This window comes from Neovison vison, chromosome 5 (assembly GCF_020171115.1).
Source record: "Neovison vison isolate M4711 chromosome 5, ASM_NN_V1, whole genome shotgun sequence".
In the NCBI taxonomy this organism is placed as follows: Eukaryota; Metazoa; Chordata; class Mammalia; order Carnivora; family Mustelidae; genus Neogale; species Neogale vison.
In genome coordinates this window covers 66,422,824-66,446,966 of record NC_058095.1, presented here as the reverse complement: position 1 = coordinate 66,446,966, position 24,143 = coordinate 66,422,824, and the positions used below count along the sequence as shown (strand labels likewise).

Sequence of the window (24,143 nt, the reverse complement as noted above, 5' to 3'; positions counted from 1 at the left end):
TAATGACTAATGGTGTTGAGCATCTTTTCATGTGCTCTTTTTCCATTCCAAAAATAGCTTCTTTGGTAAAATGTTGAAATCTTTGCCCATGTTTTTGTTGAGTTCTGTGTTTTGTTACTGTTGAGTTGGGCAAGTTTTTCATAAATTCAGGAATCAAGTCCTTCATTTTGTGTGTGTGTGTGTGTGTGTGTGTGTTCTGCAGATGCTTTTCTTCTAATCTGGGCTCATCTTTTCATCTTCTTGATAATGTCTTTGGAAGAGCTGAAGTTTTAAATCGTGGTGAAGTCTAACTTATCAGGTTTTTTTTTTTTCATTTGTCTTATGGATCATGCTTTTAGTGTTGTATCTAGGAAATCTTTGCTGAACCCAACATCACAAAGATTCTCTCCTCTTTTCCTCTAGTACTTTTCTAGTTCTGCTTGGGTTTCATATTTAGGTCATGGTTCATCTTTAACCAGCAGTTATGGACCAAACCCTGGGCCCAGATCCGGGGGATCACAGAGGCCCAAGAACTAGTCTTTTGCTTGAGTGTCATCTAGGCTGGGGAGCTGGGCATGGGGGAGAAAGTCAACAGAATGTGAAGCTCACATAAGGGGCTCTGTGGACACTCACTGTGCTGGGGAAGCAGGACTATTCGCTGGACAAGGGGCCGGAAGCTGGGTTTTACAAGGACAGTCAGAGTTGGGCTGAGAGTGGGATCCGGGGCAGGCAGCCCACTGGTCTGGGCATGGAGTGGCCTTGGGGAGGCCTGGAGAACAGACAATCCATATCCAGCAGCCATCGCCACGCTGGGTCTGAGCACTAGGCACCTGGAAGGAGTGGGCAGAGCACAAAGTGTGCCTTACCCTGAAACAAAGAGAAGGCCGGGAGCGACGTTACCATTTGGCTCATGCTATGCTTTTTGAGGGATGGGGATCGTCTTTCTTCCCTGAACGTCACTCAGACACAACTGTAGCACAAAGCCCTTCCTTCGGGGGCAGCTGTGGTGACCTTCCCTAACTGTCTCCAGCTCTCACCCTAGGGACAGAGCCGGGGGCCTTGGCTGCAGTGATGTCCCGTGTAGACTTCCTCCTGGGAACCGTGCAAGGGACACGTAATGACAGGGTGATCCCAGGAGCAGGCGGTAGCATGATCCCTCATATTCACGGCCATTGTACTTATTTCAAACACAATACCAGAAGCGTGTCGTGCTGGGGAAAAAGAGAGCATATTCCAGGCCTGAATAAATTAACCCTTCAAACACAGCAGTGGCTTTCATTAGCCAGCTGGCATTATGGGAAGATGGCTGAAGCCGTGGGTTCGAAAAGAATATTTCAGGAATGCGAAAGCAAGCAATCAGCTGCCTTCAGTGATTTAACTTAATCCAGTAACAATAAGGAAATCCAGCTGAGTGACAGCCTCGCACAGCCTCTGCGAAGGGACAGACACTGCCTGTTACTCAGAGAGGGTGTCTACCAGGACTCGGGGGTAACCGGGGTGACAGTGCAGGCAAGAGTTAGCTCCTTGCCCCTTCGGAACCTGTGCAAGCTCCAGAAAATTTCTGTCTTTCCCTCATTTCTTGCCAGTGGCCCCAGGAGGGCACCCAGACTTCTATGAGGTTCAGCTGCTGCCCAGCCTCTCCCTTCTCCCTCCTCCACCCCAGGGCCAGAGCACTTTCCCCGGGATGCCGGCTGCCCGCAAGACCTCCCTCGCTGCCTGCCATGCTATGGGTACCTTGCCACAGCTCCTGGGGCCACACCGTTACCCCTCTGCTGATACCACTGGTCCCTGCCACCACCATGGGTTTTTTGTTTTTTGGGATTTTTTTGTTTTTTAGGTTTTTTGGGTTTTTTTTGTAGTTGGAAGGTGCCAGACAGCCAAAAATTCACTACATCCCCCAAATACTCCATACAGTGGCAGACCTCAGAATTTCCGTGTTGCTTTAATGGTCCAATTCCTGCCTGTCTCCCTCATCCCTAGAGGGGTGTCAGGGACTGCCAGGGGGCCCTCCCTCACCGGCCTCCTGACAAGCCACCCCTGCTGGGCCCCAGCCTTCTGCGTGGTTGGGGTCCAGTGGAGACCTTGCTCTTCTGAACTCTGTAAGCTCTCATGACATAGGGCTACCTTCTCAGAATAAAGTCATCATCCTAGAAGATGCACTTCTACCTGTTGGGTGTCCTTTTTGGGTCTGTTAGCAGCCATGAAGACTCTGACCACGTCAGAGGAGAAGACCACCATCGTTGAGCGAGAAACCAGAAAGAAACCAGACCCAGTCTTATTTCCCCCCTCTATATATAGTCTTTACTTGGCCAAGTTCAAAATTTACTTTGGTTTTTGGCTCAGTTGTCTCCCCGCCAAACACAAACACACGCGGCGGCTTGGGCCCTCATCAGGAGACTCCCCTCCCTTGATCTCCTGAGGGCACCCCGTCTCTGACGGGAGATGCAGATGAGTGGAGAGAAATGAGGAGAGGCGAGCACACAACTTCCAAGAGGAAGAGAAATTCAGTGGTCACGATTCAAGTCCTGAAGGGGGAACGAACCCCTTGAGGAAGTCCTGTTGCCTCACTCACAGACCTTGCTGGCTGGAGAGCTTGCTCCCACCATGGTGGACGGTGATGTGGAGGAGGAACTACTGCCCCGAGTGCTCTTGCCTCTGAATCAGAAGTGGGGTGTGGGTGGGGTGCCTCTACCACAACTCTTGGATGGGTAAGCCACTTTCTTAGCAAGGGGACACATGACCCTCTGTGGTTTCTCTTGTTGAGTCGCATTTGTAATATATGTAGTGGCTTTGTGCCCTCCCCCCTCCCGGATCATGGTAGGGAAGGTGCACTGAGGTGTGTTGGTGGAGGGCACAGGATTCTGCTGGGTGGGTGGGGCAGTGTGCCCTGAGGTCCTTGCATTGTTCCTAGAGGAAGTAGAACAGAATGAGTCAGAGCTGGCCTGCCTGTTGCCTTGGGAGCTGTGTCCCTGACATCATGGGGCCTCACCCCTTGTCCCACCTGCCTTAGGGGCCCCACTCAGGAACAAAGATACAAAAAGAGGTTGGATAAGAGACTAGATACCTAGACTTGATCCTTTAAATGATTGGGTCCCTAAGTCTGTGGTTACCTCCAGCTACCACGAAGGCATCTAATATAATTTCATTTATTTTTATGTTTCAGTTAAGACATCTGAAATCTTAAACCATAAAAATGGAAAGGATTGTTTCTCTATTACTGTAAAACTAGGACGCATACCAAAAATTTTAAAAGGCTAACTTTCAGGAATAAGTCCAGGAAATGAGATGAAGGGATAGGTGATTTTAGATATTTGGTATTGAATAATTGTAGGAATTATTTCTCCAGCATGTTCTAAGTGATTGAGATGAATTTTTATAATGTTCATGCTTACACATCAACGTGAATGATATTTTCAAGGTAATGATGCTAGGAGGCATTATAGCCGTGTCAGTGGTGTTCTCAACCTGAAAGCAATTTTGGGATTGGATTTCTTTCCCACCAGTTTAAAAACGCGTGTATATGGAAAAAGCATGTCATTGCTTTATAATTCTGTCTTGCATTTGCCCATTAATTCAGCATGTACTCAGTGAATGATACCCATTTGCTAGGCCTTGGGCTACCCAACGAGGGACAGGCAGGGAGATGCAGCACCCATTTCTTTAATGAAAGTCAGAAGCTTGGGGCACCTGGGTGGCTCAGTGGGTTAAGCCGCTGCCTTCGGCTCAGGTCATGATCTCGGGGTCCTGGGATCGAGTCCCGCGTCGGGCTCTCTGCTGAGCGGGGAGCCTGCTTCCCTCTCTCTCTCTGCCTGCCTCTCCGTCTACTTGTGATTTCTCTCTGTCAAATAAATAAATAAAATCTTTAAAAAAAAAGAAAGTCAGAAGCTAAGTGTCCTTTAGTGAGTGTTTGTTGAGCACCAGCTACATGCCCCCCAGTGTAAAGGCCGCAGACCCCGTGATGAACAAGGATGGTAAAACCCCCTTGGCACTGAGCTTCCATAGTGGCAGAGGAAGGCAGATGATCAATGACCGTGATAGTCCTAGTTTGGTGAGGAAGGCTTGGAAGAAATGGATGGGGTGGGGAGGGGTACGGCATGTAGTGGGAGAGCTACTCAAGAGAATGGAACGAAAACCTCCTAAGAGGCAGTGCTCTTGAGCACAGACCAACTGAGTGGAAGGGAGCCCACCATGTGAAGAGTTGGGAAAACCAGCCAAGTGGAGGGAGCAGAGAGTTCAGAGCTCTTTTTTGGGAACTCCCTGGTCATGTTCAAGGAGCTCGAAGCCATCTGTGGGTCGGAACAGGGCAGAGCTTTGTGACTGAGTTGGGCCAGGCCTGGTGGCCAAGAGCCTGGGTTGGGGGGTACTCTTGCAGCCTCCAGGTGAGAGACCAGGATGGCTCAGGTGGGAGCAGATCATGGATAGGGTATGGAAGTGCCGAAAGGGAGCCGCAGAGTTTTCTGGAAGTTTAGAAAGGGGATCGAACATTCATAGAGGGAAGTCTCGAGGTGAATGCCCCAAGATGAGAACCATGAGCCCTCTGGCCAAGTGGAGAAGATCAGGGTAAGTGGAAGGGGGGCTTGGCCAAGCCCTGTTGGGTTGTCCCTTAAATTGGAAGAAGGAGGAGCCATGAACCCAGGCTTGGGTGCCCAGCCAGAAGGGGCACTGCCTGGGTCCACACTGGGGAAGTTAGCAGACTTCACGGCCTCACTCGTCACCGACTGTACAGCGTGGGTGACAACAGCTGCCATGGGGCCATCAGCACTAGAGAAAGTCATCTCTAGCGATCGCTGAATGTCATGCCTGGCACATAGTCGGTGTTGATAAATGTTAGCTTAAAAATAAGTTAAGACGAAGGGTTTTGAGCAGGAAGTGATGATCCCAGCAGAACTTTGGGAAGTCTCTCAGGAATCCAGGGACGAGAAACTTTCCCTAGGGAAGTCTGCATTGAAGAAAAAGGCAGGCTTCTTTCAGGAAATGGGGCAGGAGTCCCATCTCCCAGCCTGGGCAGCTGCCGGCTAGAGAAACATGAGCCCCAGGGAAGAGCCCACAATGTCACTGAGGTTTTGGGTCAGGGAGAGCAAGCCAAAGTTTGTGCTGATAATAAAAAGGGGAAGTCGGGGGGAAAGCCGGCTAGTCAGGGTCTATGCTGTAACACTGTGCTGCAGTTTGGCCATGCTTGGGCAAAGGCAAGGAGGTTGCCCCCTGGGAAGGGCTCACAGGTCAGCCTCTTAGCAGGTAAGTCAGCAGACAAGTCTCAGAGCCTTGGTGAGGCCCCCTGGACTGAGAGAAGTTTCTAGAGGGGAGATACTTGACCTCACTTCAGAAGGCAGCATTGAAGTTGGCCAGGCCAAGGGGGCACAACCGGTGTCCTGAGCTTCCTCTGTTGGCCCCACATATCTCGTCTGGGTCTCTCTCCTCCAATGAGAGCAGAGAGCTGCAGACTGGAGAGAGCGCTAAAGGATGAACAGGAGGCACTTCTTCTCCCAGCCCCCTCCTCAGCGAGTCTCCATGGCGTGGCTGCATTTCTCTACTGAAGGCCACAGTTTCTGTCTTTCAGTCTCCCTGGGTCCCATCTACTTCCTCCCTTGAGTCCTGCAGGCCTCGGGGTGATAACGGTCCTAACCTCCTCTTGTTGCTCCACCAAAGCCTGCCCACAGCCTTGAAAACAGTTCTTTTCTGAGCCCTCCTCATCATCCCAGCTGGTGTCCCAGCCAGGGCCCAGAACCTGGGACCAAATAAATGACATGGCCCATGAAGCTTCCACTTAAAGGGATTGGAAAGTCTCCAGTTTCCTCCTACACTCTTATTGTCTATTTTCTTACCACATTAAAAAAAATGGTGGTAAATGGGGCATCTGGGTGGCTCAGTGGGTTAAAGCCTCTGCCTTCGGCTCAGGTCATGATCCCAGGGTCCTGGGATCAAGCCCCAAATCAGGCTCTCTGCTTGGCAGGGAGCCTGGTTCCCCCCCCCTCCTGCCTGCCTCTCTGCCTACTTGTGATCTCTGTCAAATAAATAAATAAAATCTTTTTAAAAATTAAATTTTTAAAATTTTAAAATGGTGGTAAAACACACATAATATGAAATTTACCATTGCAACCATTTTTAAGCGGACAATTCCATGGCATTAAGTACACTCGTAATGGTGTGCACCGTTCCACCACAGATCTGTAGTCCCCTTATAAAACTGGAATTCTAGACCTATGAGACAGTAACTTCCATGCCACCCTCCCCCCAGCCTCTGGCAGCCACCATTTTACTTTCTGTCTCAACGAACTTGACTGTTTTATATAAGCGGAATCCCACGTATGGCATTTGTTTTTTTCTAGCTGGTTCATTTCACTTAGCATCATGTCCTCAGGGTTCATTCATGTCGTGGCACGTATCTCATTTCCTTTCTTTTTAGGGCTGACTCCTGTCCCACTGGATGCATATGCCACATTTTGTTTATTCGTTCATCCATCAGTAGATGCTTGAGTTACATCTGTCTTTGGCTGTGGTGACTAATGCTGCTAAGACCATAGAGGGAAAGAATCTTTTTGAGATTCTGCTTTCCATTATTTGGGACTATATCTAGAAGTGGGCTTACCACCTGTGATAACCCTATTTTGGAGGTTTTTTTTTTTTTTTTTTTTTTTTGAGGAACTCCCATACTGTTTTCCAGAGTGGGTGCACCATTTTATATTCGCAGCAATAGTACACCAGCGTTCCAGTTTCTCTACATCCTCACCAACACTTGTCATTTTGTTGTGGTTGTTATTGTTGTGTAGAATAGCCATCCTGGTGGGTTGGATGTGCGTATCTCATTGTGGTTGTCATTTCCACTTCCCTAACGATTAGTCCTGTGGAGCCCCTTTTCATTCCTTGCTGCCCATGTGTGTATCTTCTTTGGAGAAATGTCTATTCAAGTTCTTTGTCCGTTTCAAATCACGTTTGCTTTCGTTGAGTTGTTGGGAGTTCTTTATACATCCTGGGTATTAACCCTTTCTTCGTCTGCTCAGGCTGCCATAGCCAAAAGCAGAGACTCAGTGGCTTAAACAACAGATGTTTATTTCTCACAGTTCTGGGGGCTGGGAAGTCCAAGACCAGGGCGCTGGCTGATTGATTTCTTTCTGAGGGCTCTTTCCGGGCTCATAGATGGCTGCCTTCTCACTTGGTCCTCCTAAGATCTCTCTTTGATTCCAAGGCCACCAATCCTGTCAAATTAGGATCCCGCCCTCATTTATGACCTCATTTAATTTTAATTTGTCTCCTAAAAGCCCTGTCTCCACATACAATAACACTGGGGGCTAGGGTTTCAGCATATGAATATGGGGGTGTGGGGGACATCGTTCAGTCCACAGCAGACCCCCTTACCAGATAAATGATTTGCAGGTATCTTCTCCCATTCCATGAATTTTTTTGTGTGTGTTTTTTTTTCTCTGTTGATTTTGTCCTTTGATGCACAAAGGTTTTTAATTTTGACATAGTCCAATTTATCTATTTTCTTCTTTGGTTCCTGTGCTTTCGGTGTGATATCAAACAACCCATTGTCAAATCGATGTCACAAAGGTTTTCCCCTTTGTTTTCTTCTAAGCGTTTTACAATTTTAATGCTTGCATTTAGGTCTTTGATCCGCTTTTGAGCTAACTTTTGTTTATGGCGCAAGCTAAGGCTCCAAATTCATTCTTTTGAATGTGGATAGCCAGTTTTCCCAGCACCATTTGTTGAAAAGACTGCCTGCCCTTCCCTACTGAATGGTCCTGGCACTGCATTACAGTTTTTATTCTTAGTTACCCTTCGATAGCTCTTTTAAAACTATTTCTACAGAAAGAGCTCTTGGAAGTATTTTATTTCCATCTCCTTTTCTCCTGCCTTGGCTCATGCACTTTAAATGCTTTGATGTGAAGCCACATTATAGGTAAGGAAATAACTACTAATTAGTGGCCATCCACTGCTAGGGATGTTGCCTTCTTGGTTTAGCTTTGGAGACAGCAGGATGGCCTGGGGCAGTGATTCTGAGCTCTTGCCTATCTCAATAGAGCTCCCAGATTATAGCTTCTTTCTCGGGTCTGATTTCATATTCAGTGACCCAACTCCTCAGTTCCTTATCCCAGATCACACCCTAGATGCTATGGAGCTCTGCCTTGTGGCAACTTCTCATCATTGCTACAAGTTCTTCCTCCATTTTTGACATGGATTGTTTTTTTCAGGTTTGAGATGGTGTGGTTAGCGACGTACAGATGTTCTTTTCTGTTTAGATTTTGTTTTATCATTTCCTGGTACTTGTTTCCTTTAAATGACTTCTGCTGATGAGATAAATTATAGTTTGCCATTTTTCTTCTGAGGCCGCATGGAAATCTATTCTTTTCCTTATTTACTGGGAAGGGATCTAAGGCAAATGGGATGAGTTCTCATCTCCAGACCGCAGGAAATAATAAATTTGGAAGAGTTTCCTGTGGCCTCCAGATGAAGTTTGGGATTCCCTCAGCTGCTCCCAAAACAGATTCTCGGCATGAACGGTTCCTTGTTGGATGGGAAGTGAACCAGGTGCCCGACTAAGAACCAGCACCCAAGGACTCTTCTTCTTCCTCTAGAACTGTCTCTCAGCCTTGACTACTGACATTATAGGCCAGACCCTTCTTCATTGTCAGGGTCGCCCTTTGGCTTGTAGGATGTTCAGCAGCATCTCCAGGTCTACCCAGTAGCACACCCCAAGTTGTGACAACCAGCACTGTCTCCATACGCTGCCAAAGGCCCTGGGTGGCAGAACCCCCCACCCCAGTTTGCGACCTCCTGTGGACGAGGTCAAGAGCAAAGTCAGCACATGCTCTGAAAGGCTCAAGCTAGATATTTTCAGCCTGTTCACTTGTTCTGTTTCCTGCCGAGTCCCCTGGTGATTGAGCTATGTGAACATTCATATTTTGTTAGTTCTCAGACTTGAATGCCTTAGCTTTCCACTTCCTGGAGCTTATTGTGCTTGTAGTCAGGACCTCAGTGGCCCTCCCACTCCCAGACGCTTGTTATTTCACGATCGGCGAGAATGGGTTCCCCATCGCCCTTGTGTTCTCTTGCCTTAAAAAGGTCATAGGTCTGAGGCCCTCAAACAACCGTTCCAGCACAGGTTCCGAGAGCAGCAATAAAGGAGCTGGGGAACGTGTTTCGAGGGAGCGGGAGGCCTGTGCATGGGCTCTGATGTTCCCCCAGGACCAGACACCTAATCGTATTTCTAAAATAGCTGTTACCATTTCCCTCCCTCTGCCCCTCCCTCCTCTCTCCTGTTTCTTTTCTACTTAATGCCATATAATTTATGAGTTACGGTTTAAGTATAAGTCTCACTCTCTTCTGTAAAGGAAAGAAGCTTGGTAAGAGCATAAAATGTTTGGAAAACTTAAAGAAAAGACCCCGGGAAGGCTCTCTTCCCACCCCTGCGGGAGTGGGCTCCTAGATCTAATTATAATGCCTTCATCAGCTTGATCCTTTGAGATGGGTTAGAAGGGTTTGCAGAAATCAGGGAATTAACAATGGAAATCTTAAAAACAACAAAAAAACTTCCCTGTACTTGGCCAGAGCCCATCTATTTATTTAATGTTACTAACTCATATCCATAAGGAGGTTACTCTTCACCCAGAATTCACACCTGTGTTCTCAGCAGCTAGGCTGTATTAAGGTTGGGGCCGATTCTCAGGATGGGTCAGCTCTCAGCGTTCATTTTCCTCTCTACTCTGCCTCTTCCATGTTTTTGCAAGAAAACAGGCTGCTCTGTGTACAGGAGGAACCCTTTCCTTGAATCTGGTGTGTCTGGCTCCTGCCCCCGAAATTGGTTTAATGGGTCCGTTGCTGTGTACTGTTAAGATAATAAAGCGGACCGCCCTCTCCTGAACACAATGGACAGTTTGTGTGGGGAAAGCAGCTCCTGTCAGCTGAGTGCCTTTTACGTGCCTGGCCCTCAGTATCCATGTTTTCTTTACATCTGTGCTACCTGCACTTTATTGGGGGAAGATGTGGAGAATCAGGGTGTTGGGAAAGCATGCTCGTGTTCACGCAGCAAACAGTGATGCTGGGTTTGGACCAGGAGCATTGGATCCAGAAACTTTCCTGCTCTCCTGTGGGAGCAAAGATGATTCATGGAGGCCCTATCCATCCCTGGTGTGTAAGGGCCAATGACAGCTGGATTTGAATCCTGGCTCTGTCATAAATTCTGTTGATTTGGGCAAGTCACTTAACCCTCCTGAGCCAGAGTTTCCCTGTCTGCAAAGTGGGGGTGATCATTAACTTGCCTTCCAGGGTTTGCCCATGAAGAGCACTTGGCAGAGCCTCGCCAGGATCAGAGTGACACAGAGTGGTTGCCCTTACACACAGCACATTTCCGGAACAAACCGGTTCCCTGTGTCAAGAAGTGGGGTGCACGAAAGTCTGCAGAAATCTGGGAGTGGGGCCTATGGGTACATGCTCTGCTTCCAGCAGGAGGCCTTCGTGCCGGTGGGCAGAGGGCAGGACCCACACTGGCCAAGCACTGCCGATGGATGGCTCTGAGCATAAATCTTTCCAGTCTGTTCCAGAAGAGCCCAGAGCCGGGTATGAGCACAGCAAGGGGGAAAAGGCAGTCTCCAGACAACTTGGAGAATGCTAGAAGACAGTGGTCCAGGCTGGAGGTGAGGGCTGGGGTGAAGTTTAGTGACATCCTAAGCCATGAGAAGGGGGAGCAGGACCCAAAGCTAGCATTGGGTCTGACTGGAGCTTTTTTCTCATACTCTAGCTCTCATCGTCTCCTCCGTCCCTGGGCAGCTGCACTGATCCTAAAGAACCCAGTACAGCTCCAGGGGTCCCATCCCAGGTACTCTCCCTACCTATAGGGTTCTCTTCCGGGTACCCATGAGTAGGACATCAGTTATCTCATTTCTGTATATTTTGAATTCGGAGAGAAGGTGGCATTTGAAGGGAAGAATCTGACTGGTGGACGGGTCCAAAATAGAAGGCTTTGTCTGGGAAAAGTGATGGGGAAAAAGGAGTGAAGGTAGCCAAGAAAGGATAGCATGGCCAACAGGAGGGGTCCCAATGAGACATGGTCTTCGGCTACCTCCATTTGGAAATAATTTGATTGGGTTCAGAAGGTTCTAGGAGGGATAAAGAAAGGAGGGATGATGCAAGGGAAGAAACCCTGAGAATTCTGCCTCAGAGCAAGTAACTCATCAGTCTTCGAAAACCGACTAAACATTTTCCAGGTGCACTGTCCAGAAGATGGCCAGATTTGTTGCCAGAGATTAAGAGAGAAGTTTAGATCTTGAGGGTTTTGACCAAGAATCACCTTGGTCTAGGGCAGAATCACCTTATGTCTTCATAAAGTAAGCCCTGGCATAGTCCTCTTGAATGAGCTGTAATCATAACATACAGGGATGCCTTGATGAAACAGAATTTTTGATTCATCTTCCTAAAGACGGGCTGACGTGTTACACGCTGATTCTGTAGTAACTGATAAAAGGAATCAGTCATGCTCTTCAAGAATTATTCAGGCTATGTCAGCTCGTTTCTGTTGTGGGAATCCCAGTAAAATGAGTTACTGTGTCGTTGTCAACCTAGGCATGCTCTCAACATTGCCATGGAAACCAGCATTAAGACTCGCGGGTCAAGAAAGCAAAGAAAAATAATTGGTGCTAAACATCAATAAAATAGACGAGAAGTACAACAGAATGGAAAAAAAAAAATCACGATGCCCGGCACCAAGCTGAGACTAATCAGGCTCAGCACTAAATCATAAAACTGAAATCACGGAGACGTTTTCTCAGAGACACTGGAGAGAATGCAGGGCAAAGTCTTTATAAATACATATCCTCACTTGTAGCCACGTTTGCACAGCTGCGGGCACAGCAGCGATGGGCTCCCGGTGGATTCTTGGACACCTGCCATCCCCAGCGACTTGCTGGAAGCAGGAAGAGGCGCTGGCTGGTCCCTGCTGAGAAGCACTGTCAATGGAAATGGTGTCTTCCAGCCGGGACCAGGGAGAGGTCACAGCCTGAGCTAGGCTGCACTGGTGGCCTATTGTTTTTCCAATAGGTGACTAGTGCGGTCTGCTTGGATGCTGGGAGGTGCGGGAGAGGGGGCCCAGAGCTGCTTGGCACTAGCTAGGATCCCTCCCTCGAGGACAGTTCATGAGACCTCCAGGTTCTAGGAGCGTGACCGCTGGAATCAGCTGTCTGTCCCCTACTGGTGTTTTTTAAAGTGCATTTTTCCCGTTTGTTTCTTTGAGGGGATGCTGCATTACCTGGGGTTTTGGTATTCTGTGCCACACCTTAGTCATTGCAATACACGAAGGCTGGGGCAGGGCTGGAGATACCATTTCCCTCCTGTGCGGTTGCACAACTGATAGAAGGAACGGGCTCTGGGGGGCGCCTGGGTGGCTCAGTTGGTTAAGCAGCTGCCTTTGGCTCAGGTGGTCCTGGGATCGAGTCCGGCATGGGGCTCCTTGCTCAGCGGGGAGCCTGCTTCTCCCTCTCCCTCTGCCTACTGCTCTGCCTACCTGTGCTCTCTCTCTCCATCTCTCTGTCAAATAAATAAATAGGATCTTAAAAAAAAAAAGAAAGGAAGGAAGGAAATGGGCTCTAAGAGGGCTCTAATGAGAGCCTGACGGCTGATGGCAAGCCCTGGGCGGTCTTTCACACCTCCGTCTGCAGACACTCTCCCCCCGGGGTTTTTAACTGCGGCCTGGTCCTTAGCACGAATTTCTTTCATACAACAGTTTAGACCGGGGGGAACTCTACATACAGTGTCAGATCGGGCCAATCAAATACGCTCCGTTCACTTTCAAATGGTCCCCATTTTTGCTGTTTTGCTGGAAAGGAAAAGGCTGTGCTTCCGGGAAATCCAATTTTCAAGTAATTCATTTAGATCTATTTGATAATTCCGTGGGTTGTGTCCTTGTCAACCCCGAAGCTGCAAGTGTTAAGGACACAGAATGTCTTGACTCAAGCGGCTTCATTTTAAGGGGATAGGTATTTAGTCCACGGACCTAAAGTATAAGAGCAGAGCATAATAATAGTATGTATTCTACCGTATACTGATACAGTAAGACGCTGAACAAGGTGCTGACATTTTGCTGAAAAGCAATGTGAGAGCATCAATGAAATCATGTGTACGTTTCACTAGATGGTTAAAAGCCATCGTGGACCTGTGCAAAGAAGCCTTCCCTCAAAGATGTCAGCTCCGGAGATAATACTCACTGTCCGCCCAAGGAGAAACCCTCGATCTGATAACCGTGGGAACATGGAGATCGGGGAGGGCTCCGAAATGTGGCTCTGCATGTTCAAGTTGTGGACACATGTTTCTCTTTCCCGTCTCGCGCAGGAAGACGGACTCACCAGAACAAACATGAGGAGCGCAGCCAAGCCCTGGAATCCGGTCCTCAAAGCGGGCAGCCATGGGACAGACAGGGCGCGGCCCCTCCCGGCGGCGCCCTCTGGCATGAAGAGTTCGAAATCTTCTACCTCGCTGGCGTTTGAGTCCCGGCTCAGCAAGGTACAGACCCAAATGCCCCCACGTGGCTGCTGGGCGCCCCTGGGGAGCCCCGGGAGGGAGGACTGAAGAGGGCGGTAAGCAAGACTAGCGGCCTGTCAGGGTCAGGAAAGAGGTTCCCTGGAGGGTCCCATGAGAACCAGCCCATCCAGACCCGAAGGAGCGGAGCAAAGGGTGGAGGGGAGCAAAGGGGCTCCGGTCTTGAGAAAGGAAATGTGCAACATGTTTAACAGAGAAACTAAGAATCCCCTGCCCTGATTGATGTGGACTCCCCCGTTAGAGTTTTGCCCCCGGCACCCTAGCTGTTGGGGGTCAGGACCACCAGGGATGTCTCCTCCGACCTGATCATGGAGTTGTCAATTCTCCATCTCATCTCACTTGCCCATCAGTAGCATTAACTTGATTGATTACACCCTCCGTGTGGGAAAACATTCTCTCAGTTTCCTCCTCCCTCCCCGGTGGCCCCTCAGGGTCTCCGCTGCTGGCTCCCACTTATCCTCCAGGTTTCTAATGTCAGGTGGGCCCAGGATACAGATTTGGGGGGAGGGGGTCTCATCTCTTATCTAGCTACTGTGTCAGCCCCAAAGCCACCCTTACCGTCTTGAGATGCGATTCAAAAATCGTATCACCTGCCGACAAGCGTACTCTTGAAAAATCAATATAACACCCTAACTATAAGAGAAAAAGAAGAGGCAATTCATGGTTAATTAAGTAATCTGTGTTTGCATTTGCATGTGCTTGAGCGTGACCACTGACAGACCTGTGGTGCTCCTTAGAGCACCGAGGATGGGGCAGCTGTGTACGAAGTACGTTATTTTTCTCTCTAAAACCAAGGGATGCTCGAGGCTCAGATAATGATGAAAAGGTGCTCCCCCTCTGTGAATGTCTGTAGAATGTGTGAGAACTCTGTGGGATATGGGACCACGTTTGTGCAACCTTGCCACATGCGTTGGAGGGCGTCTGGGTTCCCCATCCTCCCACCCATTAAATATAAGCAGCACCTCCGATCAAGGGGGGTAACTAAACATGCCCTCCCCCAATTTCCAACTTGCTCCCTGAGTGAGGGTCAGCACTGGCTGCGTCGAGAACAGTTGTTCTAGTGTTAGCGGCTGTTGCTGTGAATTTTAATACAGGGAAGGACACTTGAACATGGGTTTGAGCTGCAAGTTCACTTAGGTGCCGATCTTTATAGAACAGTCCTGTAAGGGTATTTTCTCTCCTGATTTTCCTATCATTTTCTTCTCTCTAGTTCACTTTCCTATAGGAACATGGTATGTACTACATGTCACATACAAACAAGGTGTTAATCGACTGTTTATGTTACCTGTAAGGCTTCTGGTCAGTAGTAGGCTATGAATCAAGTTTTGGGGGAGTCCGTAGTCATACCTGGGCTTTTGACTGTGTGGGTCTTGGCACCTCTGTGCTCTTGTTCAAGGGTCGACGGTATGTCATGGGAATGACATACGAATTTGCATCTCCACCCAGGAGCCCTCCAGCTGCCTTTGTGACATCCCCACTTAGATGTCTAAAAGGTACCCAGAGGGGCGCCTGAGGGGCTCAGTCGGTTAAGCGTCTGACTCTTGGTTTCGGCTCAGATCGTGATCTTGGGGTCGTGAGATCAAGCCCGCTGTTGGGCTCTGTGCTCAGCACAGAGTCTGCTTGAGATTCTCTCTCCCTCTGTCCCTCCCCCACTCATGTGTGTGCTCTCTCTCTCTTTCTAAAATAGTCTTTAAAAAATAAAAATAAAGATCAATCAAAGGCAGCTAGAATGTAACAAGTCCAAAACAGACGTCCTTCCTTTCCATCTCGTGCCCCCCCTGAATCTTCCCCTTTGAGTCATTTCATCTTCTCAGCAGCTCAGGCGAGCGCCACAGCCTTGGGCCCTGCTTTTCTCACATGCCACAGGCCATCAGCAAAACGCCATCACTTCTGCCTTCCAAATCGATGTCAGCTTCAGCCAACGGCCACCACCTGCCTCCCTTGGGATCCCCAGGCTCTTGCCGCCACCTTCCTTGCACAGCCTTCCTGAAGCATCCCCATCCTTTTTTGTCTTTGCACCCCACCTTCTGTTCTCAGCAGAAGCCAGAGTGGTCCTCTCAGCACATTTGTGCCATCACATCTCCACTGAGAAGCCCCTCAGGGCTCCCCATTTCACTCAGGGTGAAAAGCAAAGTCCTTGATAAAGCCGGTGACTCCCGGAGATCCCATCGCCTCTCAGATGTCCTTGCCGTCCCCCCTGCCCTGCTCCCCCTGAGCTCCAGACACACGCTCTCCTGGTGCCCAGTGGCATTGCCCCTCTATGAGCTAGACGCAACCCTGCAGCAGCCTGTTTGCGGCTCCTCTGCCTGGAGCATTCCTCCTCCCCTCACCCCTGCTCCTCTGCCATTTCTTCTTTAAGTCTATACTCAAATGTCACCTTGTTGGAGGTCATCCCTGGTCACTCAGTGGAAAGTGCCCCATGGGCCCCCATGCACCCTCCTTGCTCTCCACTTTCTGGCTCTGTGACTCAGGCAAGCTACGTACTGTCCTGAGCTCTGAGATGAAGGTAATACCTTATTTACCTTGAGGAGTAAATGTGCACAAAGTGCCCTACATACGATTTTGTTTATCATTCCATTATGCTGGACTTGCCCATTATTTCCATGGTTTTTATTTTTATTTTCTTTCACCTGTAGCACATTTGAGAGACTTTTATTTTTTTTTAAATTTTACTTATTTGACATAGAGCATGAGGAGGGGGAGCTGCAGAGAGGGAGAAGCAGGCTCCCTGCAGAGCAGAGAGCCTGACATGGGGCTCTTTACCAGGACCTCACGATCATGACATGAGCCAAAGGCAGATGCTTAACCAACTGAGCCACCTGGGTGCCCCAAGGAGACATTTTTAATAAAGATTTTAAATTAATATGTATGTTTCAGACCATTAGAGCTTCTGGAATCTGTCAAAATGTTTTTGAAAGCAGTGTTTAATAAAAAAGGTTTGAAGGTCAGGCGGGTTTCCTAAGGACAATGAAATGTTGGCTGCTTCTGCCCCTGACAGGTAAATGTTTTTGGAAACTTGTCCCATGGGGAAACTGTCAGGAGAAAAGCAAATATCTATGTTGCCGTCTTGATGCTTGGGGTCTCCAGGTCTTACACTATAAAAGAGAAAGCATTCAAGGGAAGGGGTAGCAGAAGGAACCGTACCAAGTCTGTGCCTCTCTGGCCCTCGGCATGTTTCTGCGTTTTGACCAGTTTCCTCTTCCTGCCTCTCGCCGCATGTAAAGGATTTGCTTCCCCCCGTAGTTTACTGTGGAAATGGCAAGCACCCAGAGACGTTGAATGACTGTGACACCCATACACCACCAGCCACCTGGATGCTACAGTTGCCATCTTTACCATATTTGCTTTATAGTAAGTGGATACATATGGCATGGATATATTTGAACTAGTCACAAATAGGAAAACGAGGAATGAGGGGCGAGGAGCCCAGATGGCCCGGAGGATGTCGCTGTGGGTCTTCCATGGGCTGCTCAAGCTCAGCACGGGAACAGAAAGCCCTGGGGTGCTCAGATGCAGACAAGCCACTTCATTCTGGCGATTAGTAAGGTCCATGTCTATGAGTCAGGACCCCCTTCATTGCAAATAGCAAAGCAATGGCTTAAGAACCTTCAACAGAAAAGAAATGGGTTGAGCTTATCTGAGGTTCCCTTGTCACTGAGGGTAGAACAAAGGGACAAGTCTGCAGCTCAGAAAGGCCAGGACCAGGGACTGGAACACACCAGAACTCTTTCTCTGTCACTCATCTCTGCTCACCTCTGCCCCACTGCTCCTGTATCCTGCTAACCTCTGGTCTCCTTCGCCTTGTGTTACAAAGCATGGCTGCCAGCATGCCCATGCCCCCGACATCCCTTGGAAGACCCGACTGCTTTGCTTACTTCCGATTAGTTCCTTTCCATTCCTTCTGTTCTGTCTTAAAAAAAAAATCAGGGCCACCTGTATGGCTCAGTGAGTTAAAGCCTCTGCCTTGGGCTCAGGTCATGATCTCAGGGTCCTGGGATTGAGCCCTGCATTGGGCTTTCCACTCAGCAAGGAGCCTGCTTCCTCCTCTCTCTCTTTGCCTCTCTGCCTACTTGTGATCTCTGTCTGTCAAATAAATAAATAAAATCTTTAAAAAAAAAAATCAGGGGCACCTGGGTGGCTCAGTGGGGAGCGCCTGTGTGGCTCAGTGGGTTAAAGCCTCTGCCTTCGGCTCAGGTCATGATCTCAGGGTCCTAAGATCGAGCCACACATCAGGCTTTCCGCTCAGTGGGGAGCCTGCTTCGCCCTCTCTCTCTCTGCCTGCCTCTCTCTGCCTGTCTGTCAAATAAATAAAATAAAATATTTAAAAAAAGAGAAAAGAAAAAAAACATTGTTATTAAAAAAAAATCAAACAACAAGGAAAAAACTCGGAAAAGTCTCTGCTTGGCTAGGCATGAGTCATATACTGCCCCTGACCCTGTGGGTAGGGTGGCTGGGGCTCCCCGCCCTTGGAAAGCAGGGACTTGTGGTTTAAGCATGTTCTGCGTGAGGCTTGGAGACCCAGCCAGGCTTACGTAATCATTCTCCAGGAGTGCTCCCCACCTGTGCTGCCTCAAACACTAGCTACCGGCCACCTGTGGCAGTTGAACCCCTGAAATGTCAGAATTAAGAGTGCTTTAAGGGTGAAATACACACCCGAGTGTGAGGAGTCAGTACCAAAAAAATATATAAAATGCCTTATTAATATATTTTACACTAACTGATAATATTTTGAATGTGTTAAGAAAATATTCTTTTTTTTAAGATTTTATTTATTTGACAGAGATACACAGTGAGAGAGGAAACACAAGCATGGGGAGTGGGGGAGGGAGAAGCAGGTTCACCAGTGAGCAGGGAGCCCAATGTGGGGTCGATCCCAAGACCCTGGGATCATGACCAGAGCTGAAGGCAGACACTTAACAACTGAGCCACCCAGACGCCCCTAAGAAAATATATTCTTAACATTAATTTTACCTTTCATCTCACTTTGTTAATAGGGCCCCTAGCCATGCATGGCTGGTGTTACATTTCCACCAACAGTGTTGTGCTAAGCCACTGGTTCTCAGAGTGTGGTCCCCAGGTCAGCAGCAGCAGCAGCACCAACCAGGAACTTGTTAGAAATGCAGATTCCCGGGCCTCACTCCAGACCCTGGAAATCTGAAACTTGGGGATGGCGGGGGAGGGGAGGCAGATTGGAGGCTGGGGTGTAGGCAGCTGTCTGCATTTTAACAAGCCCTCTGAGGATCCTCGTTCCCCCAAGGTTGAGAGCTGGTGCTCTGACCAAAACACGGTTTCTGCCTTTGAAGATGGGATTAGGATAGGTGTGATTTTAGAAAGCTTCAGATTCCGCTCCTGCCCCATCTTTGTGGAATCGAGAGGAATTTCTTAGCTACATTAATCTGTGAGCTATTTAAACTTTTTCCCCTTTGTAAGCTTTCCTGTGCAGGTGCTCGGCAGCTTAAATATCAGTGAACCGCATTCTTGAAAATGCTTATTAAACATATCAAAGTAACACCCGAAGTGCAAACCTGCCCAGTGATCTTCTGGAACAAACCAGAAATCTCAACGCGTTCAGTGACCGGCCAACGAAGCCCAAAGCACAGGCGTGAAGAGAGACAGAAGAATCACTGAGCCTCCATAGGTCTGTGTGCCTGACGTTGATGTCACGGTCAAAACAGCGTGACAGAGGAAGAGTTTGCTGCAGAGGAAAAGGACCAGCTTTTAGTGTGTGTGTGCTGCCTTCTGAGGGAGCCTCTGAGCAGTAAATCTTTCTCAGATGGGATTCCTTGTGAAAGGTGCCCCCCTCTAAATGTGTTGCAGCTTCCCAGACTCCCATGCTCCATGGGAAGGAGATAGCCTGCTGCTGGCCGGTAGCACATCTGGGGTGTCCTTCTGCCTGGAAGGGGCAGGTCACATCTCTATATAACAGAGTGGGACCACAAAGGGGCCCGTCTTCACTGCTTGCTGACTTCCGTCCTCTTGTGGCTTCTGCCTGTCTTCTCACCAAAGACTGTGCTTTTAGGGAAAGGCGGGGTGGGAGGAGCAAGGTCGCCCCCATGGGCCCCACCCCCAGGGGGCGGAGCCTGGAGGTGGGTGGAGGCTGTGGGTGGGACTGCAGAAGGCAGTTTCAGTTAGGGGAGGGTGGGAGGTGCTGAGTAGGGGAAGCGGGAGCGGGTGCGAGCGGTGGGGTTCCCGGGGAGTTGTACTCTTATTTTTGGATTCCCCCCATTCTGGTTTGCAGACGGAGCCTTTGCTTTCCCGCCTTTGGCTGTGGAGTTTAATTATTCCAAACTCTGCATCAGACTTAACAGATTTTACTCCTGTGCCAGAATCAGAGAGGTGAGCGGAACCAAGTGCTTATCATTTGCATTGCTGCCTTAAAAATTTCCCTTAACCGCAACGATTTCTCTTTTTCATTTGAGGTGGTGTACAGGGAATTTTCAAAAATCTAAAATCAGAGCTTTGGATGCTTGGGTGGCTCAGTCGGTTGGGCAGCTGCCTTCCACTCAGGTCGTGATCCCAGGGTCCCAGGATTGAACCTGGCATTGGGCTCCCTGCTCAGCGGGGAATCTGCTTCTTCCTCTCCCTGCTGCTTCCCCTACTTGTGCTCTCTCTGTATCTCTCTGTCAAATAAATAAATAAAAATCTTTACTTAAAAAAAATAAAGTAATCAGAACTGATTTTCTCTGGGGACCCAGGGAGGCATCTGGGCATGCTTCTAGGCAAAGCGAGTAAAGTTTTGTTTTGTTTTGTTTTTGTTTTTCTAATTTTGTTTTGGAGTTTTTTTGTTTGTTTTTCTCTATTGAGAAAAAGTTGCTAACATCCAGAACTATTGTCCTTTAGTACTAAACACATATTTCACTGGTGACCTGGCAGATAATTTGAGAGGCTAGAGAAATTGGGAGCAGGAACCCTTGTTACTCTGAGACAGGACATAGAGAAACCATGATGGGGCACCTGGAGGCAGGGCAATCCAGTGACTTCCGCCACAACCCAAGTGCTGTTTAGTCCTGTTGTTAAACTAGGGCTCTGTGCTATGCACCAGAAAATATGGTTCTGCTCACTTCTAGTGACTGGAAGTGCATGCAAATCACCCATTTAATATTCACTCTTTGTTTTTAAATGTCTAAAGACATTGGCCAATATTTCTAAGCTACTATGAAGACTTTTGCCATCTTCCTTCTTTTAGAAAGTATGCTATGGGGAGTTGCTATTTCATGAGTAAAGTCTCACAGTAGGATGAGGGAGGTGGATAGTGGTGATGGTTGCACAACCATGTGAATGTTGTTTTTTTTAAAGATTTTATTTATTTATTTCACAGTGATCACAAGTAGGCAGAGAGGCAGGCGGGGGGGGGGGCAGGCTCCCCGCTGAGTGGAGAACCTGATGTGGGGCTTTATTCCAGGACCCTGGGATCATGACCTGTGCTGAAAGCAGAGGCTTTAACCTACTGGGCCACCCAGGCGCCCCCATGTGAATGTATTTAATACCACTGAACTATACACTTAAAATGGCAAATTTGGGGCCCCTGGGTGGCTCAGTTGCTAAGCATCTGCCTTCGGTTCAGGTCATGATCCCAGAGTCCTGGGATCAAGTCCAGTATGGGGCTCCTTGCTCAGCAGGAGACAGCGACTCCCTCTCCCACTCGCCCATCTTGTGTTCCCTCTCTCTCGCTGTGTCTCTCTGTCAAATAAAATTTTCTTGGCAAATTTTATGTTAGGTGTAGTTTACCACAATAAAAAAATTTCTAAAAGAACAATGAGGGGAAAAGGAAAAAAGTAGACTAGCATTTGCAAGGGAACCAGGGCTTCACCCAAATTACAACGCATCCCTCACCATCCTTTTCTTTTTTGTTGAGGCCAAACATAGTTACAACAAAGTATGTGGAGCCGGTTAATCTCGGTCTTAACTGTACAGCTCACTGAATTTTTTTTTACATGTGTTTATATCTGTATAACCACCACCAAGACAAGTATAGAATATTCCAGGGGCGCCTGGGTGTCTCAGTCGGTTGAGACTGAGACTTGATTTCAGCTGAGGTCAGGATCTCAAGGTCATGAGGTCAAGCCCACATCAGGCTCTGGGCTCATTGGGGACTCTGCTTGAGATCCTCTCTCTCTCCCTCTCCCTCTTCCCCTTCTTCTGATCTTGGCCCCCCCAAATAAATAAATAAATCTAAAAAAGAAAAGAAAAGAAAGAAAGAAAAGACAGAAAAAGAACATTCTGCACCCCTGGAGGGTTCCTTCTTGTCAGTAACTCCTCCAGAGGTAACCAGTATTTTGACTTCTATCACCGTCATTTGGTTTTACCCAAATATGGTTATACTCTTTTGTGTCTAGTTTCTTTGACTTAGCATGCCTGTGGGATCCATGCATTTATTAGTGTATCAGTATTTCTCCTCCTCCTCCTCCTTCTTCTTTTACTGTGTAATTTCCATTGTATGCTAAATCATTATTTAATTTGCCCCTTCTGTTGACTGTCATTTGGATTGTTCTGTTGGGGCTGTTGTAAATCAAGCTGCTGTGAATGTCCCTTTGATGAACTTACATACTCATTTCTCTTGAATACAGAATTAGGAGTGGGCTGGCTGAATCACAGGGTGCAGATATTCCATTTAGTAGATCCTGACAGTTTTACAAAGCATCTTACCAGTTCATACTTCCGCCAGAAGAGAGTTCCAGGTGCTTCCCAACCTCACCAACACTTGGTTTCATTTTGTTTTGTTTTTGTTTTTGTTTTTTCTCCTTCAAGCCATTCTGGAGTGTGTGGAGTAATACCCCAAAATCTAAACAATGCAAAAATGGAAATTTGTGTTTGTGTGCAAATATATAAACACCTAATCGTCAGTAAATGACCCTGAAGTTAGTGCCGCAGTGCGGGGCCGGACTCTGGGCTGTCAGCCAAAGGAGAGGAAGCCGAGCTGAACTGTCACAACACTATTCTGAGCCAAAGCCCCTAGATTGCTGTTAATCTGCTCTGTGATTCCTACAGGTTATAATTTCCTGGATCCTCAACTGCTTCATTTGCAGAATAAGGAGGTAGTATGCACCGCTAAGGAGATTCCTTGGGGTCTGAGAATACTTGGGAGTAGGGTTCTATCAGTATCCTCAGAATAATAAAGTCATCTGGAAAAGAAAACTGAGTGTGTTGGTTTAAAAAACAATACTTTTCTTAAATTAAAAAAATATGATCCATAATTTTACCACCTAGATAATCTCTGAAGAAATTCCTTTAGAATAATTAAAACAACAAATATTTAATTAGTGCCTATCTGTGGTAGGTATAATTTTAGAATCAGGCAATACAGTGCCAAATAAGACAGACAAAATCCCTGCTCTCAGAGAGGTGATATTATACTCATGAAAGAGAAATAGAGTATAACAAGTAGGCAAATAAATGAGTTAAGATAGTATCAGACACTGGTAAGAAAATAAAGAAGTGGGGGGGGTGGGAGGTTGGGGTACCAGGTGGTGGGTATTATAGAGGGCACAGCTTGCATGGAGCACTGGGTGTGGTGAAAAAATAATGAATACTGTTTTTCTGAAAATATATAAATTGGAAAAAAAAAGAGAGAAAAAAAATATGCAACATAAAGAAAATACTCGGGGCCCAATAAATGCTTGATAAAAGTATAAAAAAAAAGAAAATAAAGAAGTGGTATGTTAGTGGTACAGATAAGCTGAGATCATGTGGCCTGGGAAGTCCTCTTGGTCTGTTTGTTTTTTAAATTTTATTTATGTACTTGACAGAGACAACAGCGAGAAAGGAAACACAAGCAGGGGCAGTGGGAGGAGAAGCAGGCTTCCTGCTGAGCAGGGAGCCCGATGTGGGGCTCGATCCCAGGAGCCTGGGATCATGACCTGAGCCAAAGGCAGATGCTGAACAACTGAGCCACTCAGGTCCTCTCTGAAGAGCGAATACTTGCCATGAGAAAGAGCTCACGAAAGCCATGGCAGGGAGAACGGCAAATGGAAAGGCCCTAATAGAGAAGGGACCTCAAAAAAGAATAAAGGAGATTCTAGTTAGATCCTAGTCCACGAAGCAGAGAGTGGCTCAAGGCAAAGTTGTAGAGGCAGGCTGGGAATATTCAAAGGTCACAGCAAAGAGGCGAGCCAAAGCAACAGGAGAAGAGGTGGGTGGGTAATTAAGCAGTCAAGTAGATAGGGTAAGAAAATTCAAAAAGCAGAGGAAAAGGGTATAACAGAAAGAAGGCATCTCCCTCTTCTCATCCTTCCACTACATTACATGCTTTGTGTATCCTTCCAGGAAATATATTACATATATTCTTCTAAAAATATCATATTCAAATCAAGACTTTAGGTACAAATTCCAGCTCAGGAGAAACACAGGTGAGAAAGGAGTGAGCTAAATAGCAGGACCAGAAAAATCCAGAAGGTAGGGCATCTGACAGAATTAGCATGACAGGCTTGTGCCGAGTCAGGGTCACAAAAGAAGGACTAAGCTAGATTAAAATAAACTCCAAGTTTATGTTCTTATTTGTATGCTTAGCACATAGCATCGTCTCCAGTCTTCTGAGTAAATGAATGGAACCTGCTGGCTCCTACTTTAGGTCATTTACTTACCACAAAAATACATTTAAAGACATGTCTGGACAGCTGAAGGAAGCATTGGGATCTATGGAT

The 24,143-nt window shown here is 47.6% G+C and overlaps 2 protein-coding genes across 2 annotated transcripts in view; one reads left to right on the top strand and one right to left on the bottom strand.

Moving 5' to 3' along the window:
* Positions 1-24,143, top strand: part of LOC122907377 (cytospin-B-like) — a 426,680-nt gene that overhangs the window by 121,050 nt on the left and 281,487 nt on the right. Inside the window, 1 exon segment of the mRNA XM_044250267.1 lies at positions 13,297-13,467. Within this exon segment, the coding sequence (XP_044106202.1) occupies positions 13,321-13,467 (147 nt within the window). The 5' untranslated portion in view covers positions 13,297-13,320.
* LOC122906811 (A-kinase anchor protein 10, mitochondrial-like) overlaps positions 18,433-24,143 on the bottom strand; it is a 72,711-nt gene continuing 67,000 nt past the window's right edge. Inside the window, 2 exon segments of the mRNA XM_044249213.1 lie at positions 18,433-19,198; positions 22,150-22,285. Coding sequence (XP_044105148.1) covers positions 19,072-19,198; positions 22,150-22,285 — 263 coding nt within the window. The 3' untranslated portion in view covers positions 18,433-19,071.